We start from the raw sequence: 15,149 nt of genomic DNA on the forward strand, positions 1-15,149 counted from the left end.
TCTTTATCAAAACTGCTTCAGCTGATTTTGCTCGGAGAGGCTTCGTCTGTGGCTTGAATATAGGTAGCCGAAACATGCTATAATAAGGGTGGTAAAATTTTGTTTTTCTTGAAAAATGCATATCATCAATGCCTAGAAACTCAAAGCATTTGACAATCAGATGACGGCAAATCACATTCTTGGAAATGGGACGTTTAATCTAATTACAAAATATATCTCAATTGCAACACAGTAAAATCGCAAGGCACTTTCCCATTGATTGTTAGCACCCTAATCTGAGGTTTCAGAGAAAAGGAAGATGTGCCTTTCCTCTTCCATACACTTCTGGCTCTAGAAAATATCAAAACACCCAAAAATTATACTACAAGCCTTACATACTGTCTTCACACAACCCCTGTAATAAAAGTGGCATTGCAACCTCAATCCATATAATAGTTGAGGCAATCAGGGAGAGGATATGACAGCATATCATCTACAACGCTGCTTGCCAGTATTCAATGGAGAATCTCTGGTGCTCTTAGAATGTGCACTTGCAAGCTGTTGAGTTCCGTCTTGTTTTTTCTTGCGTCGACCTTGCTGAGATAAACGAGAGTGATAAGACAAGATAGCAAGGTCATTGAGATCTTGCAACGGAGTGAGGACCTTCACAACTTCATCCATTGAAGGGCGAGATTTGGGGTCCCTACTGAGGCAGTTGTAAGCTAACTGAGAAACTTTCTGAACTCCTTTGAGGGAATAATTCAGCTCCAGACGAGGATCAACAATTTGATAAAGCTTTCGCTTGTCAGCCAAATATTGCCGAGCCCATGCAACAAGATTCTGTTCCCCACTAGGACGCTTCTTGTCCATTGATCTTCTGCCTGTCAAAATCTCAAGCAGCACTACGCCAAAGCTGTAAACATCACTCTTAGACGTCAGGTGTCCTGGAAAAGAAAAGGGCATAGTTTGATATTCTTAGGTCCCCAAATTTCCAGTGATACAGAAAACTCCAGTAAACCACTTGCTTCTAGACAAAGACCTAAAGCATCTGAACTCAAATACTATATGTCAGGTTTGGTGCACGAAGAGTTGGATAGTGAATGCCAAATAACATTATACTCATTAGATCAACATGTTGAATATGTACAATACATGTACAAAATATGGTGAGAAAAGAGGTGTACTTCAATTAAAGAAAAATTTGTGTTCAGTGTGTCTCCGTGAATGTTACGTGCCACACAACTCGCGCAAGAACAATATTCTTGCCCAGCTGATAGAGAAACTTTTTAACAAAATGCCTATTTGCATGAATTTGCACACATAATTCCTTCTACATTGGTGTGTAGAGATTCAAACCATTTTTAATGGTGACTCCAAATCCTCTAAAAGGTCTAGTGCCAAGCCAGAGTCTATGGTTCATTTTGTTCAAACGCCTCCTGAAATGTCTCACCTGTCATAACATACTCTGGAGCCGCATAGCCATATGTTCCTACAACCCTAGTAGAAACATGTGTTTTGTCCCCTTGAGGGCCTGCTTTTGCAAGACCAAAATCTGAAAGCTTGGCATTATATTCCTGTTGAAGTAATTCCATACTAAGAACTCATTTAAACTGAGGACAGAACAAAACCAATTGGTAAAACTTATCACTCACATACCGAATCAAGCAAAATGTTGGATGTCTTAAAATCTCTGTATATGACTGGTTCTGAGCCACCATGTAAAAAGGCCAATCCTTTTGCAGCGCCAAGTGCAATCTTAATTCTATTGGACCAAGGAAGAGGTATAGTCCCTTCAAAAGTATTAACACATCAGCATATGTGTCATGCAAAAATGTGGTGGTATCATTGAAACAAGAACAAGAAGTTAGCGGTGATGCTGACTAAAACAAGTTATGCTAAAGGCATCACGCTAGTTACTCGTTCTTAATGCTGAGAAGGGACTTAAAAGAGTTGCTCTTAATGCTTAAAAGAGACTTAAAAGAGTGACCTGTACCGAGTGGACATATAAAACAGAGGAAGATGCTTAGATAAAAATCCTGAACTTCAACATTGTAGCCTTAGCCCAAAGGCAAATTCTTTAACCGTCCTAACACTGATGTCGCATTATAAGAGAACTAGTTCAAAGAATTTAGGGAGAAAATTGCCAACTCACTTCGAAAAAGATGATTTTCAAGACTACCACGAGTCATGAATTCATAAACAAGCAGACGCTGATCATCTTCAATGCAGTAGCCAATAAGCTTAACAAGATTAGGATGGTGAAGCTGCCCAAGAAAGTCAACCTCAGCCTGCATTAAGAATAATTTCAATACGTTAAACTCCCAGTTTTAAGCATCTAATAAATCTTCTCTCACCGTCATTAGTCTACTAACCCAAAATCACATATTCTACTAACCACCCATTCTCTATGGCCCTGAAGACCATCTGGCTTCAAGCTCTTAACAGCAACTGTAATTCCCGACCCGGGTTTTGCCGGAGCTGTCCCATTTTCTTCAATCCATCCTTTGAAGACATATCCAAATCCACCCTCCCCAAGAATACTATCAGGCCTAAAATTTCCAGTTGCTGATTTTAGCTCCTGAAAAGTGAACTGAAGCAGCTGGCATGGTGATTTTTCATCTGTAGGAGCTGGATCAGGATTATCCGAGGACAAGTGAGCTTCATTTGGAGCACATAGCTCCCGATTACTAGCATTCAAGTATCGCGTCTCAGTAGCTGCACGAACAGAAGAATGAGATACCTTTCGTTTCTTTTTTCTTTCCTTCATCACAATTCACAAGTCTTGAATACATAAAATACTATGCAAATTTAGCTTTGGTGAAAACTTGAACAAGTCTAGCAAAGTATAAAATTTTGTCAAAGGTAAGACTTAATTGCGTTCCATTGGGAACAGAAGGCTTCTAGGATTCATTTGAACTCCAAATATAAGAGCTTTGTGACTAAAAAAACTGATCTTGGTGAAGGAATCAGCAAGAACAGATCTGTTATTTAAACCACAGCCCCACAAACAATGATTTCATGTTTCGAATTTCTTTCATAGCAGAGCATCGCCAAAGCAACAGTACAACATTAATTATAAAATATGTCAGAAGAAAGTCAGAGAGTGAGATAATAAAGAAGATAAATTATTCACATCACAGAACGTAAAATAACCATACACAACACACACACACACACACACCAATATCAGCTTTAAAAACTAGCATGAACATTAAGGACTTGCAAGACAGTAACAGAGAAGCAATTGAAAAGAGAAAAAAAAAAAAAAAGAGGTACCTGCATCATAAACAAGACTAGTACGAGGAATAGTGTTAGCAGAGTGATTAGAAGCAGAGGACTTGCAGGAACCTCTAACGCCGCGTTTAAGAAAAGCCCAGCAACCGCACTTGGTTTCCATGAAATGAAAGATTAATATTTTTTTTTTATTCGTTTGTTAATTGTAATTTCTATGTTTCGTTACATGTTGCAGTGAGTAGTAGTAATTTACATATATAATTGCATGATAAAACAAAGTGTAAACAAGAGGAGGAGGAGGGGACTGGCCATTGGTTTAATAGAAGAAGAAAGAGAAAAGAGAAGTGAAGTGAGAGGCAAAGAAAAGAAGTGAAATGATAGAAAGAGAGGAAGAAAATAAAAATAAAAAATAAAAAATGCTAAATGTTAAAAACGGTGATGCTGGTTGGAGATTGCAGGCATCATCATCATCACCATCATCGCAGTGTGTACAAAAAGAACTTTTTTCCCACCACCTTTTTTTTGTGGGGGATGGGGGAATTAGCCCCCTCAGGCCCCTCTCTCCCTTAACTCGGTGGAAATTACCAAAAAGATGTTGTGTAGGAAATTTTTGGCAAATAAGGAGAGCCGTGGATGGAACCTAAGACTCAATTAATTACTCTGGTTAGTGGGTAATATATATTATATCAAGACGTGGGTCGTGAGTTTAAACCTCTTTTAAAATTGCATGTTTCGTTAATTAATATAAGGGAAGCCCGGCAACACCTTTTCCCAAAAATATATTTGCATTAGGATTGAGACAATTAATTATTGATTATTTTTATTGAGAGACCTGTATCAAGTGAGTTATAGCTTTAGTTCCACTGGTAGCACCTTGAACAATGCTCTTAGGCTACCCTTTTGTTTTAGTAAGTTTGAGAATTTAAATTTTTATTTTTTTCCTATCTTAATAATTTGAAGTGACAATGGTGGGAGCCAATTTTGTCAATTATTATTATTAGTGTGTGTGTGTGTGTATTTGGCCCATATATTGGACTGATGGTGACTGAACTTTCATGCATATTATTTCGGTTAACCTAGTTTGATAATAAACTGAGATCATTGCTCCTGCAAACTGCATAATAGACACATAAAAGAGTATCGTATAACAAAATTAAAAAAAAAAAAGTGATCACAATACATAACAAAAAGCAGTAGTTGCAAAGAATCCCGATGATCTTATCTTCCTTCACTTCAAACCCCAGTGTATTAACAAACAAAAATAGGCCTATGTGATAATATTTCATAATTTTTGTGAAATAAAAGTCAATAATTGAAATTTGCATTTTGGGCAATAAGAAGGCACTAAAACGCAATTTAGATAGTGTTTTACAAGAACAAAAAACCAAAAGGAATAGGAATTAATGGGTGGTGATAATGATATTTCAATCCACTAAAGTACTCGCCATACCTATTTGTTATTAAAAAAAATACTCTAAAATTTAAAAAATAAGATTTTACTCAATAAATTCATTAAAGTACCAAACAAGCCCTCTAATAGCTTTATTCTTATTTCGATATATTTTACCAAATAAATACATTAAATGCATATTTAGTGTGACTTTTCTAATTGTTATAAGTGCTTGTCTAATCCTATAAGTTTTTTTTCAATTTTTTTAATTATTATTTGGTTATTTTTTCAATAGAGCTTTTGAATATTAAATAAGTTATTTTACCTCTACTAGCAAAAACTCAAATTTTAAACTTCTGAGAATAGAGGTTGAAAAGTTTTTTACAATATTAAAATATCTAAAATATCATTTACTTATTTGATAATTTCGTCTAATTCCTTTTCATTACATAACTTAAAATAACTTGCTTATCAAAATAATTCTAATTTTTTAATAAAAGCTCTCATTGACAACTAAATAACTAATTTTTTATTTATTTATAAAAACTCAACTTGTTAAAACTCTATTTAAATAAGCAATGATTGAAAAGTTATATCAAATGGAAACTAAAACTACTTTTGCAGTCATTGATTATACTATGTTCGTTTTACACATTTGATATCAAGTAACTAAACAAATTTTTAAATAAATTTAACATAGAGAAATTAGTAGAACTATTTTGATAGTGTTTTATCTTTTTAAGTTGTGCATATTTTTAGAGAAGTCTAGAATGGTGAAGATAATTTTCTTTCTGTCTCTAATGTTATTTCATTACAAATGACATCAAATTCCAGATTGAAATACCCATAGAAGATAATTGGGGGGTGGGCAACTGCTTCTGATAATAATTGAAGTTTGTCGTCAAAGAGCATGATTGATGACTTGATCTTAGGGTAAGCCCTATCTTTGTGTGGTTCGGACGCTATTGGTCTTTGGTTGATGAACTGAAATTGAAGGCAATTTTAGTGAGGCTTGAACAGTTTCAGACGAATGTAAATATGTTTAATTATAAACTGATTAGTAGATTACGGTTTATAAAAATATGAATGTCCATTGTGAGAGTTTTAGCAATATGAATTCTTATTAAATTGTGAGTTTCATAATTAAGTATTTTAGTGGGTTCAAATAGTCATATTCAGAGTTAATTTGTTTTTAACATTATCATTGAACCACCCATCAACACTTAGAGCTCATTCGGGATAGCTGCTTTGTATTTTTAGAGAAATATGCTATAACAGTGTAATTGTTCAAACGAGACTTGAAGCTTTCGAGTCATCGTATCAGAGCAAAAAAAATCTCAAATTTATTTACATCTATCTCAATTTTAGGCATCCTATAACAAAAAAAAAAATCAATTTCAGGCATATTTCACGTTAGAGCATCCGCTAATACTTTCTTTACTACTATTGTAAACCTATAATATATTATCTTTTTAAGCCGAACTTCTTTTTTTTTTTTTTTCCTAATACTAGTTATTATGTATGACACCAACCAAGCGAGCCCACTTTGTGCTAATGAACCTAACGTCTTCATGTGATGTAACGACTAACGACCCTCACCAGTCGGTGATCTTAAAATTTGCAGGCAAAGAACAACAATCAAGATCTTGAGAACAGATTTTACAGGCTTTTGGTAATTAAAGAGAGAGAGAGAGAGAGAGAGAGAGAGAGAGAGAGAGAATAAATATAGAATTATTTTTTTGTCCAACATCACCAAAGCAAAAGCAATTAATGAACCAATACAAGCTGTTTCTAGAAGGCTTCAATATCACCACGTTGTTAGGTCAGGATCAAAACTGACTGTTAAGAGAAAACGTTTGATTTCATTAAACATTTCGCCGCAGTTTCAAAAATTAAAAAAACAATTGAAAATATGTTTGAGTTAGCGTTTTTTTTTTTATATAGATAGAAAACAATATCTTCAAAAGTAGAACCGATAACTAAAATTATTGAAAATGCTTTTGTGTTAGTATTTTTAAATTAATAAATTGCTTTTAACGTATAATATATATATTGTACTCTTAAGGCCTTTTTTTTTAAAAATCTAAATAACATCATTTTTCATTCTCAGAAAATAGTTAGAAAAAAAAAACTAAAATCATTACCAAATGAGTTTTTGAATTTCAAACAAATAATTTTAATTGTTTTTCAAATAAAATAATTCATGTTCTCTATTGTTGCTTTGGTCAAAGCTAATGGAAAGATAGTCAAGAGCATATTTGAGTGCAATCTTATCAATCTCTCTCTCTCTTTCTCTCTCTATGCAATGAGAGTTTTAGATATATCCCTAATTCCTCCATGTGGATGATGAATTGAGAGTTTTATCCTATGTTGTGAGTTCCCCTTAATAGACCTATTATATCTTTTAAAAAATTAAATAAAAATAAAAGGAATAAAAAGATGGTGCTTGGTGAGAGGTCTTTTCATCAACAACCAAAATTAAAAAAAAAAAAAAAAAATGTTATTCTATTGATGCCCATAGCTTAGCTCAATAAAAGCAATGCCAATGCCAAGATCCTTTTTTTTTTTTTTTTGTTAAATTTATGTTTTTTTTTTTTTGTTTTAAAGATTATTTTATTTACGTTAAAACACACTGTACCTGTGCTTGCAAGTTGCAACTTGCAAATTGACAAAGTCCATGTTGGAAAGGAGTGATTGATTACCCATTGGCATTGCCCCCACTAAATTTGTGGGTCCCACTCTCTCACCCTACCACTCACCCTCATCATATGATATGATATGATCATACAAGAAGATATCCTTCTTTTGGATGTATGTATAGTATAAAGTTACCGACCCCTATGATTGGGGTAAGAGATTAAGAGAGTGCTCGAGATCATTAATTTCAAATAAGAATCGAATAAAAATGTTTGATTAACTGGGCATCTTTTGAATATCATCTAGGGCCCAAAAGATCAAAGGAAAATAAATTTTGAGCAATAAAATCTTTGAATAAAATGGTGTCGATAGATGTTGTCGACTATGGTAAATGTTAAATAGGCGTTTATTACAATAGATATGTCTAGTTAACTTATCGTCATAGTTAAGAGTATTGTTATCTCAAATACTTTTTTTTTTTTTTACCAATTTAAATTAACTAAATACTTTCCGAAATTTCTTAAATTTTCAAAAGATAAAATATCCAAGCATTTTGACTATGCCCATTTTCTCTCTCAAGTAATAATTGAATACATTTCTTTTATGTTAATTACTTTTTCTTTTCTTTTTTTTGGTTGTGTGGACTGTGGAGAGAGGAGAGGTTGGGTCGTTGTTGTTTGGTTGACGAACACCACAAAATGAACCACTAATGCAACATGGTTCCAATTTTGGTATCACAATCATTGATGTTTTGAATTTATTTATATGAAAGAGAGATCATATTGGCTGCTTGCTGGGTTCATAGTTAGAAAGAAATGCCCTCAGTGGCTGAAAATATGAAGATGTTTCTTGACCATGTTTACTAAATTAATAATTTGAAAGCTTAAAGCGGCGACTCAATTTCAACTCTCTGAGTGGTGTATGGAGTTCATTAGTTTTTGTTAGTTGTTAATTCCGTTATAAGCTCAATGCAATGGACATTATCACAGAACAGTAATCAATTCTAATGGTTAAACCAAGAAAGAAAGAGGAGGCCCAACGCAAAAGCAGAGTTGTTAACCAAAACCAGTACAAATTTACCCAACATTTTTATTGATAAATTGGGCTCCCCTCTCATGATATGTTGATTATTTGCAGAGCACCCTAGCACTGGATATTATGACCTTAGACACCACCTGCCGATAACGAATTTTCCTTATTGTCGGGAAATTAAAAGAAAATATTTATATAATATACGTATAAACATTATGATTGTTGATGTTAAACACACGAAAGGTGAAAACTCAAGACCACAAAAAAAAAGAAAAAAAAGGAGAGATTGAATTTTAAACTTGTGTTTCATCGATCTTTCTCTTAAGCATTTTTCACTTTTCATTAGTAGTAGTAGTGATAGTAGTAGGTAGCAGTTGCAACATATTTGCCCCTTTTATCTGCTCTAATATAATCATAGAAGATACAAGAAAATCTTTGGTAAAAAGTTCCCTTTATCACGTCACTTGTATGCAACCATTGAATCACATAATATCATTTATTCTAGTGTATATGTCATACCTTGTATTTGATCATCAATGCGCATATAATTCATTTGATTTAGTATTTATAAGGTGATGTGATTCAAGTCCTTGTCTAAATTTTTTTTTTTTTTAAAAAAAAAAAACCTTAGATGGTGTTGATATCATTACATACATAATGTATTTATGATTATTTTAAATTTAGTAATAAGCGTATATGTAATGACATCCAATTGAATGGTGAGATAACGACCTGATATGATAGTGTTAGCATTATGTAAGATTTCCATTCTTCTTTGAATATATATATCTTGGCCACCAGATCCTAGCGATAGATAAAAAAAAAAATGAAAAAAAAAAAAAGATAACTCCTCGCAATCACGATGGAAAAGTTGGGAGTTCTCCTTAATTTGAGGACTCGTTTGCTGTCGTGTGTGTTTAAGGAATTAAGGATGAAACATGTGCTTTGCATAATTTCAAGATCTCGCCGTTATTTGGTGTAAATATAATGCTTGCTAGAGAGCCCAAGGCTGTCTGATAGGTGTACGAATCAAACTATCCAAGCAGACCCAAATGATTTGGGCTTAACATGCTAAAATCAACAGGCCCAAACTAACGTCTAAGACTTGGGGTAATAGGACGTTGGGCCGTGAAGATATTAATCAACAGGCCCAAAAGATAGTGACCCGAATGAGATGGTGACCTTTTGTCGTTTTGAAGTTTCAACCCACCAGTTGGTAAGAACGTATTGACCGGATAAAACAAAGTCAAAAACTAGCACCCTAGTAAATATAAATTCCAAGAATACCCCAGTCGCATCCCAACACGTTTTATGGGAAATCCCGAAACAGACCAAAATTTGGGCATACGTGCATCGTCCTCAGCGGATTCGACCACAAAAGAAGGCGAGAAGGTCACCACCGGATTCACCGCTCAGAAAAATTAAACCAAGGAAAAAAAAAAAAAAATATATATATATATATATATATATAGAAGCTGAAGCCGATTAATCAAGGGCGACAATTCATTCCTTCGACTTCCATCGAATTGACGAAAGCAATAAACCTAATCGCCGATTGAGTTATAATAATCATAGTAGAATTAATGATTTTTCAATTAATTGATATCAATCGATAGATAAATAAAGAAATAAAAAAATTTGGGGATCGGTGGGCTAGCTGCATGAAAAAGAAGAAGGGGGAACTGGAGGGGAAGATCAGAGAGCTTGAAAAATAACAGAAGCAGACGGAAGCTAAAACATGTCTGCAATTCTGTGCGGAAAGAGATCTTTCTTTGAGGATAATTTAGCTGCCACGTCACCTCCCGTTTCCAAGAGAATCCGTTGTTCTTCTTCTTCTCCGGTCCGGTTCTCTCCTCCCCGCTCCAGTCGCTCGCATCTCCTCGACCAGCTCGCCGCTATCTTCCCTGACATGGACAACCAGGTACCCTTTTTTTTAATTTTTTTCTGGATTTTACTATATTTACTTATTTTTAATTGCAAAAAGTTTTTTTTTTTTTGAAAATTTGCCCCTTTTTTTTTTTAGATTCTTGACAGAGCGCTTGAGGAATGTGGAGATGATTTGGATTCGGCTATCAGGAGTTTAAATGAACTTCGTTTGGGATCTGCTGATAACAATTTAGGCTCTGTTGCCGGCAAATCTGATTTAGCCGCTGATGCCAATGCTCAAGGTATGTGTAGTGTAGTGTGCGAAAATGTTTTGAATTAACGGAACGCTCTTCAATTATTTGTGTTTGTATATGATCATCGATTGTGTATTGTGGGTATTTTAATGTGACCGAAATTAGTCTTAATGTAAAGAGCCTTATGAGCAACGCAAGACAAAAAATAAAAATTGGAAAGCAATCTTGAAAAAGCACAGCCTTATTTGTCACAATTATTTTTTGAGTTTCTCTCCTTTGCTGTAATTTTCCCCAAGTTGAAAATGCTTATATGATAGATTGACCTGGGTGAAAAATTGCTCACAGTACTGACCTTATAACTTTATGATTGTGTGTTGGGACCTTCCAACTGCTCGCAGTTTGTTCTTTTGGTGACTTCGCAATCATCAGGCATTCACTTTTAAGTCTTGGGCCTTTTGTTTTCTTCTTCTAAAGCATTTTCTGAACTTAAGTCATGTCTATGTAATAAGAAACCTTCTAGCATGGATCACATGTTTTACTTTGTTAATTACATTGTGTTTTGAATGGAACTCTGGCATTTTTTTATTTTATTTGCTACCTTTCTAGAGTAATCTTTTCTGTTTTTATAAAATTTGGTACACCAACTACTTGTAGCTTGTTTTCTGTTCTGCATATCCTGAAATTAAAATGTTATTGGATATTGTTGCTGGTCTAAGTGTGAAAGGCTGGGATCTATGATTTGTTTAAAATTGTAGGTGGCGGCAGCTCTAGACCCAATCTAAATCTATGCAGCTCCACTCTACTTAAGTTAATTTCAAAACCATCACCAGTGTATTCTGTAGACCACTTTGTTCTATGATTTTATAAGGTGCCTAACCTTATCCTTAAGGTTCTTTATTTCTTCATATGTTGTTCACAAATGAATTACTATCATCAGTTTCATCTCTGAATGATTGTGCAATTTTATGTGCTTATCTTGTTTTATAAACAAATTTAGGTGCTTCATCTTCCCTGCAAGTATATTTTCTACTACTCTTAGCCGAACAAGAATCCTCAACTTTATACATGGCATTTTTTTCTTATTAAAGTCTTTTCCCTTCCTATTTTGTGTAAAGGTACTTTTTCCTGTCAAATCTAAGCTTGATTGAATGACATTGCTCCTTTGAGTTCTAATTACAGAGACGTGTAAGTGTAGCAGATTGCTAGCAATATCACATTGATGCTCTTGCAAGTACCTTTTATGTACTCTGCAAAGTTTGGCTGGCAGCACTTGGATCTATGTTCAACTCTGTGACACGTGAAAAGGAAATCGATTATTGATATCATGACTCTTTGAACAGAATGAACTTTGAAATGTTGATTCTTGTGATATTGTTTTTATTTGCATTAGCGACTCAAAGGAAGAGCAATATCTTCTTGCAGGTGTTGCGACAACCAATGGAGAGGTTCCATCTCCTGACGATCCATCAGCTTCAAAAGTCTTCCAATTAGATGGTCCAGAGTGGGTAGAGCTGTTTGTTAGAGAAATGATGAGTTCTTCTAACATTGATGATGCTAGAGCCCGTGCTTCAAGAGCCCTAGAGATTTTGGAGAAGTCCATCTGTGCACGAGCTAGTGCTGAGGCGGCGCAAAGTTTTCACCAGGTTGGTTATTGTCTTGGGTGTTTTATATGAACTGTTTTGGGTGGTTTATAGGTAAATCATAGCTGTAGAATTGATTTGGCTGCAGGGAAGGTAAAATTTATAAATTACAAATTAGTTTTGTAAAGTTTTATTAATATTCTTTGTTTTATTGTAGGAAAATAAGATGCTAAAGGAACAAGTAGAAGCACTTATTCAGGAAAATATGATTCTGAAGCGAGCTGTGAGTATCCAACATGACGCGCTCAAAAAGAATATGAAGATCGGAGCCAAGAATTGCATCACTTGAAGCAGTTAGTGTCCCAGTACCAAGAGCAGTTGAGAACACTGGAGGTGAGGCCCGTGAAACACAAACTCACATACTACCTGAGTTATATTGCATGGTTCTTTGCATCTCCTTCTTGTCTCAATTTTAAATTACGCATGTTCCTATACTTTTTCAGACTTCTTGGAGGCTTATGACACTGATGTTTGATCTTGTGCTGTCCAACCAGGTGAACAATTATGCATTGACAATGCACCTGAAACAAGCAGAGCATAGCAACTCTATCCCGGGCCGTTTCCATCCTGATGTTTTCTAAAAATAGTTGAAATATTGATTTGGCTGTTGTGGATAGAATATACAAAGTGGGTATTGAAGCGCTACTGGAAGAATAGTGCTAACCAAATGAATGGTCTTGAGGTTTTGATTCTGCTGCCAATTGGTGCACATCCATGCAAGGGCTCTCTCTCATTTATGTCCTAAGAGTTGGTTTGATCAGAACCACATTTATTCGAACACACAGTTAGAAGGTCTTGCTTTTACAATTTATGTATTTGGCTTGAAGTGGGTATCAACTCTTGATAGATGTTTGTAGACATTCAATTTGTAGACTTGAATAATTTCTTTGTATCAACATATGTGATATGATAGGATTTGGTGGTGCTCCTATTTCTTTAGTGCCTGTCATTTTATGGAACTACTCTGATGGATTTGTTTTTTGAACCATACAATTAGCTCTTAGGTTTGCCAAGACAATTAGAGCTAATGCTTTTGAGCAATTGCTTAATCAGTTCCCAGTGAACATGTTTTCCAATTTACAGGCGGCGCGAGTGAGAATAAAATTAAAAGCTTGTTGCTCTGTATGATCATGTTCTTTATGGAAGATGGATAATGCCTACTGCTTTTTCTCGGTGTGTGATCCATGTATTTCATTTCGTGCCCTGTTTGCAACACCAATAAAGGGGAAAAGCGTTTCTCAAGCCTTGGAACACACGCTGGTTTCTCATTGGCCACTTGCCATTCGCTGCCTTTGGATCCTTTTTGACTTTTGGGCTTGATATGTTAAAACAAGAAATTAACCCAGCATGTGAAAATCACTCTGTTCCATTCAGGTTTAAACTGCTTGGTGATTGAATGTTCATTCATTAACTAAACATGTAAAATCCATTTGCTTCCCTGTACTCCAGGATCAAAAGTTTAAAACATGTAGAGAAAAGATTCAAGACAACTTTCATTCCAATACGAGAGGAATTAATACAAAATCAGATTTAAGGCATAATCTACAACTTAAGTTTGTGTGTGCCATGCCATTACACGAAGCATCCGTAGATTTGGTTAGTGGCGTCAAAGGCTTCTGAAACAAGCTCTTCTAATTATTGTTGTATGTACAATCTCTGTTCTGTACGCAGTGAACTTGGAATCACAGAGACTCAAAAGGCTGTAAGAAGCACTCCTCCAGCCTTCATCATCCTCCTAAACTCATCAAAATTAACCATCCCGTCACCGTCCACGTCAACTTTCCTAATCATCTTTTTACAATTTTCAATCTTGTTACCTTCATTTAACCCTAAGGCAGACAACACTAGCCCCAACTCCTCCACTGAAATCAACCCATCTTTATCTTTATCAAACACATCAAAAGCATCCTTCAAATCATCGCCTTCATCGGCACCACCACCACCACCACCTTCCCCATCTCCGGCGCCGCCCTTTTCCTGGCGATCTCCACCCATCATGCCCTCGTACAACATGCAAAACTCATCAAACTCAATCAGCCCATCTCCATTAGCATCAACTTTTGCAACCATTTCTTCGGCTTCCATGTCGGTAACCATCAGCCTTAGGTTCCGTAGCGACTCTACAAGCTCCGTCTTTGTTATGAATCCGTCGCCGTCTTTGTCAAAAGTCGCAAATACCCTCTTGAGCTCAGCTTTCTTGTATGCACTCGTCTCTTTGCTTGGCGACGAAACTCGGGATTCACTAGTAGAAGTAGCCTTTTTGCTGAAGAAAGATTGGATCCACGCATAAAACTTCTTGGTGGGGAAGTAAAAGAAAATATTAATGAAGCCGGCAATGAACAGAACTGCTAATAACAATATCGATATCACCATCTTCTTTGTTACCTCAGAGCAACAAAGGAGAGATGTTAACAGAGGCAATTAAGGAGAAACCAATTAACTAGCTAGTGTGTGTGTTCGATGTTGCTCTTCGATATTGAGAATTCTGTGGAGTGGAGTATAAGTATTGTGCCATTGAAGAAGAAGGAAGCTATACGCGGCATCCTATCCCCCGTGTACTTTATTATGATCCCCACAAACCGCGTGAAGTGTAATATAAACTGATAAAGAAATTTAATATAATACATGAAGAAGAAAGTGAAAGTGCAACATATTGATAAAGCTTTATATGCCAAGGTGTAAGCATGCAATTAATTCTTCAACCACACTTCGCCAAATGTGTTATGGATGAAACGTAACAATCTTTTTTTCTTTCGGTTTGGAATTCGTATGATTCTCGTTTAATTAAAGAAGCAGAATTTTGTTTAAAAAATTAGTTAACTGGGCACGTTTTGATCAAAAGTACTGCAGATGACTTACTAAGTGAAAAAAATAAAATAAAATAAAAATAAATAAATTTGAAGTCATTAGCCAAAGTGAGCATTAACTGTAGAATCACCCGTAAAAGTAATAAAAGAAACAAAATGATGCTACGTTGCACCAACCCACCACCACCACCATTCCAATTTCCAAATCACTGTATCACCCTCCACATATGCAAAACTTGATAAATTCTTTATCCAATATTATTCTTGACAAATTGTGTGGACTGCAATTTAAAGCAAAAACTAAGGCTTG

The 15,149-nt window shown here is 35.2% G+C and overlaps 2 protein-coding genes and 1 pseudogene across 3 annotated transcripts; 1 reads left to right on the plus strand and 2 right to left on the minus strand.

Annotated features, from left to right (window-relative positions):
* Positions 1–232: 232 nt before the first annotated feature.
* On the minus strand, positions 233–3,797 carry LOC18055771 (probable serine/threonine-protein kinase PIX7). Its single transcript, XM_006453014.2, has 6 exons — positions 3,256–3,797; positions 2,375–2,694; positions 2,132–2,267; positions 1,636–1,769; positions 1,430–1,553; positions 233–923 (listed from the first exon to the last, which is right to left on the minus strand). Exons 1-6 carry the CDS (start codon positions 3,374–3,376, stop codon positions 469–471), a joined length of 1,290 nt encoding a protein of 429 aa, XP_006453077.1. The 5' UTR covers positions 3,377–3,797; the 3' UTR covers positions 233–468.
* Positions 3,798–9,604: 5,807 nt separating this feature from the next.
* On the plus strand, positions 9,605–13,013 carry LOC18055772 (annotated as a pseudogene). Its single transcript, XR_002903987.1, has 5 exons — positions 9,605–10,193; positions 10,296–10,440; positions 11,815–12,035; positions 12,190–12,365; positions 12,527–13,013. The product of XR_002903987.1 is annotated as an uncharacterized LOC18055772 (transcript).
* A 490-nt stretch (positions 13,014–13,503) lies between these two features.
* Positions 13,504–14,786, minus strand: LOC18055818 (calmodulin-like protein 7). Its single transcript, XM_006453016.2, has one exon. It carries the CDS (start codon positions 14,403–14,405, stop codon positions 13,725–13,727), a length of 681 nt encoding a protein of 226 aa, XP_006453079.1. The 5' UTR covers positions 14,406–14,786; the 3' UTR covers positions 13,504–13,724.
* Positions 14,787–15,149: the final 363 nt, after the last annotated feature.

The sequence above is a fragment of the Citrus clementina genome, unplaced genomic scaffold, assembly GCF_000493195.1.
Source record: "Citrus clementina cultivar Clemenules unplaced genomic scaffold, Citrus_clementina_v1.0 scaffold_1, whole genome shotgun sequence".
Taxonomy (NCBI): Eukaryota; Viridiplantae; Streptophyta; class Magnoliopsida; order Sapindales; family Rutaceae; genus Citrus; species Citrus x clementina.

Excerpts from the sequence above, each read along its gene's own strand:
- LOC18055818 (XM_006453016.2), bottom strand. The coding sequence starts at position 14,405 with ATGGTGATATCGATATTGTTATTAGCAGTTCTGTTCATTGCCGGCTTC.
- LOC18055771 (XM_006453014.2), bottom strand. The coding sequence starts at position 3,376 with ATGGAAACCAAGTGCGGTTGCTGGGCTTTTCTTAAACGCGGCGTTAGA. Across the intron at positions 1,770-2,131 it reads TGAAAATCATCTTTTTCGAA|GGACTATACCTCTTCCTTGG; the intron begins GTGAGTTGGCAA and ends ATACTTTTGAAG. Across the intron at positions 1,554-1,635 it reads CCAACATTTTGCTTGATTCG|GAATATAATGCCAAGCTTTC; the intron begins GTATGTGAGTGA and ends TTACTTCAACAG.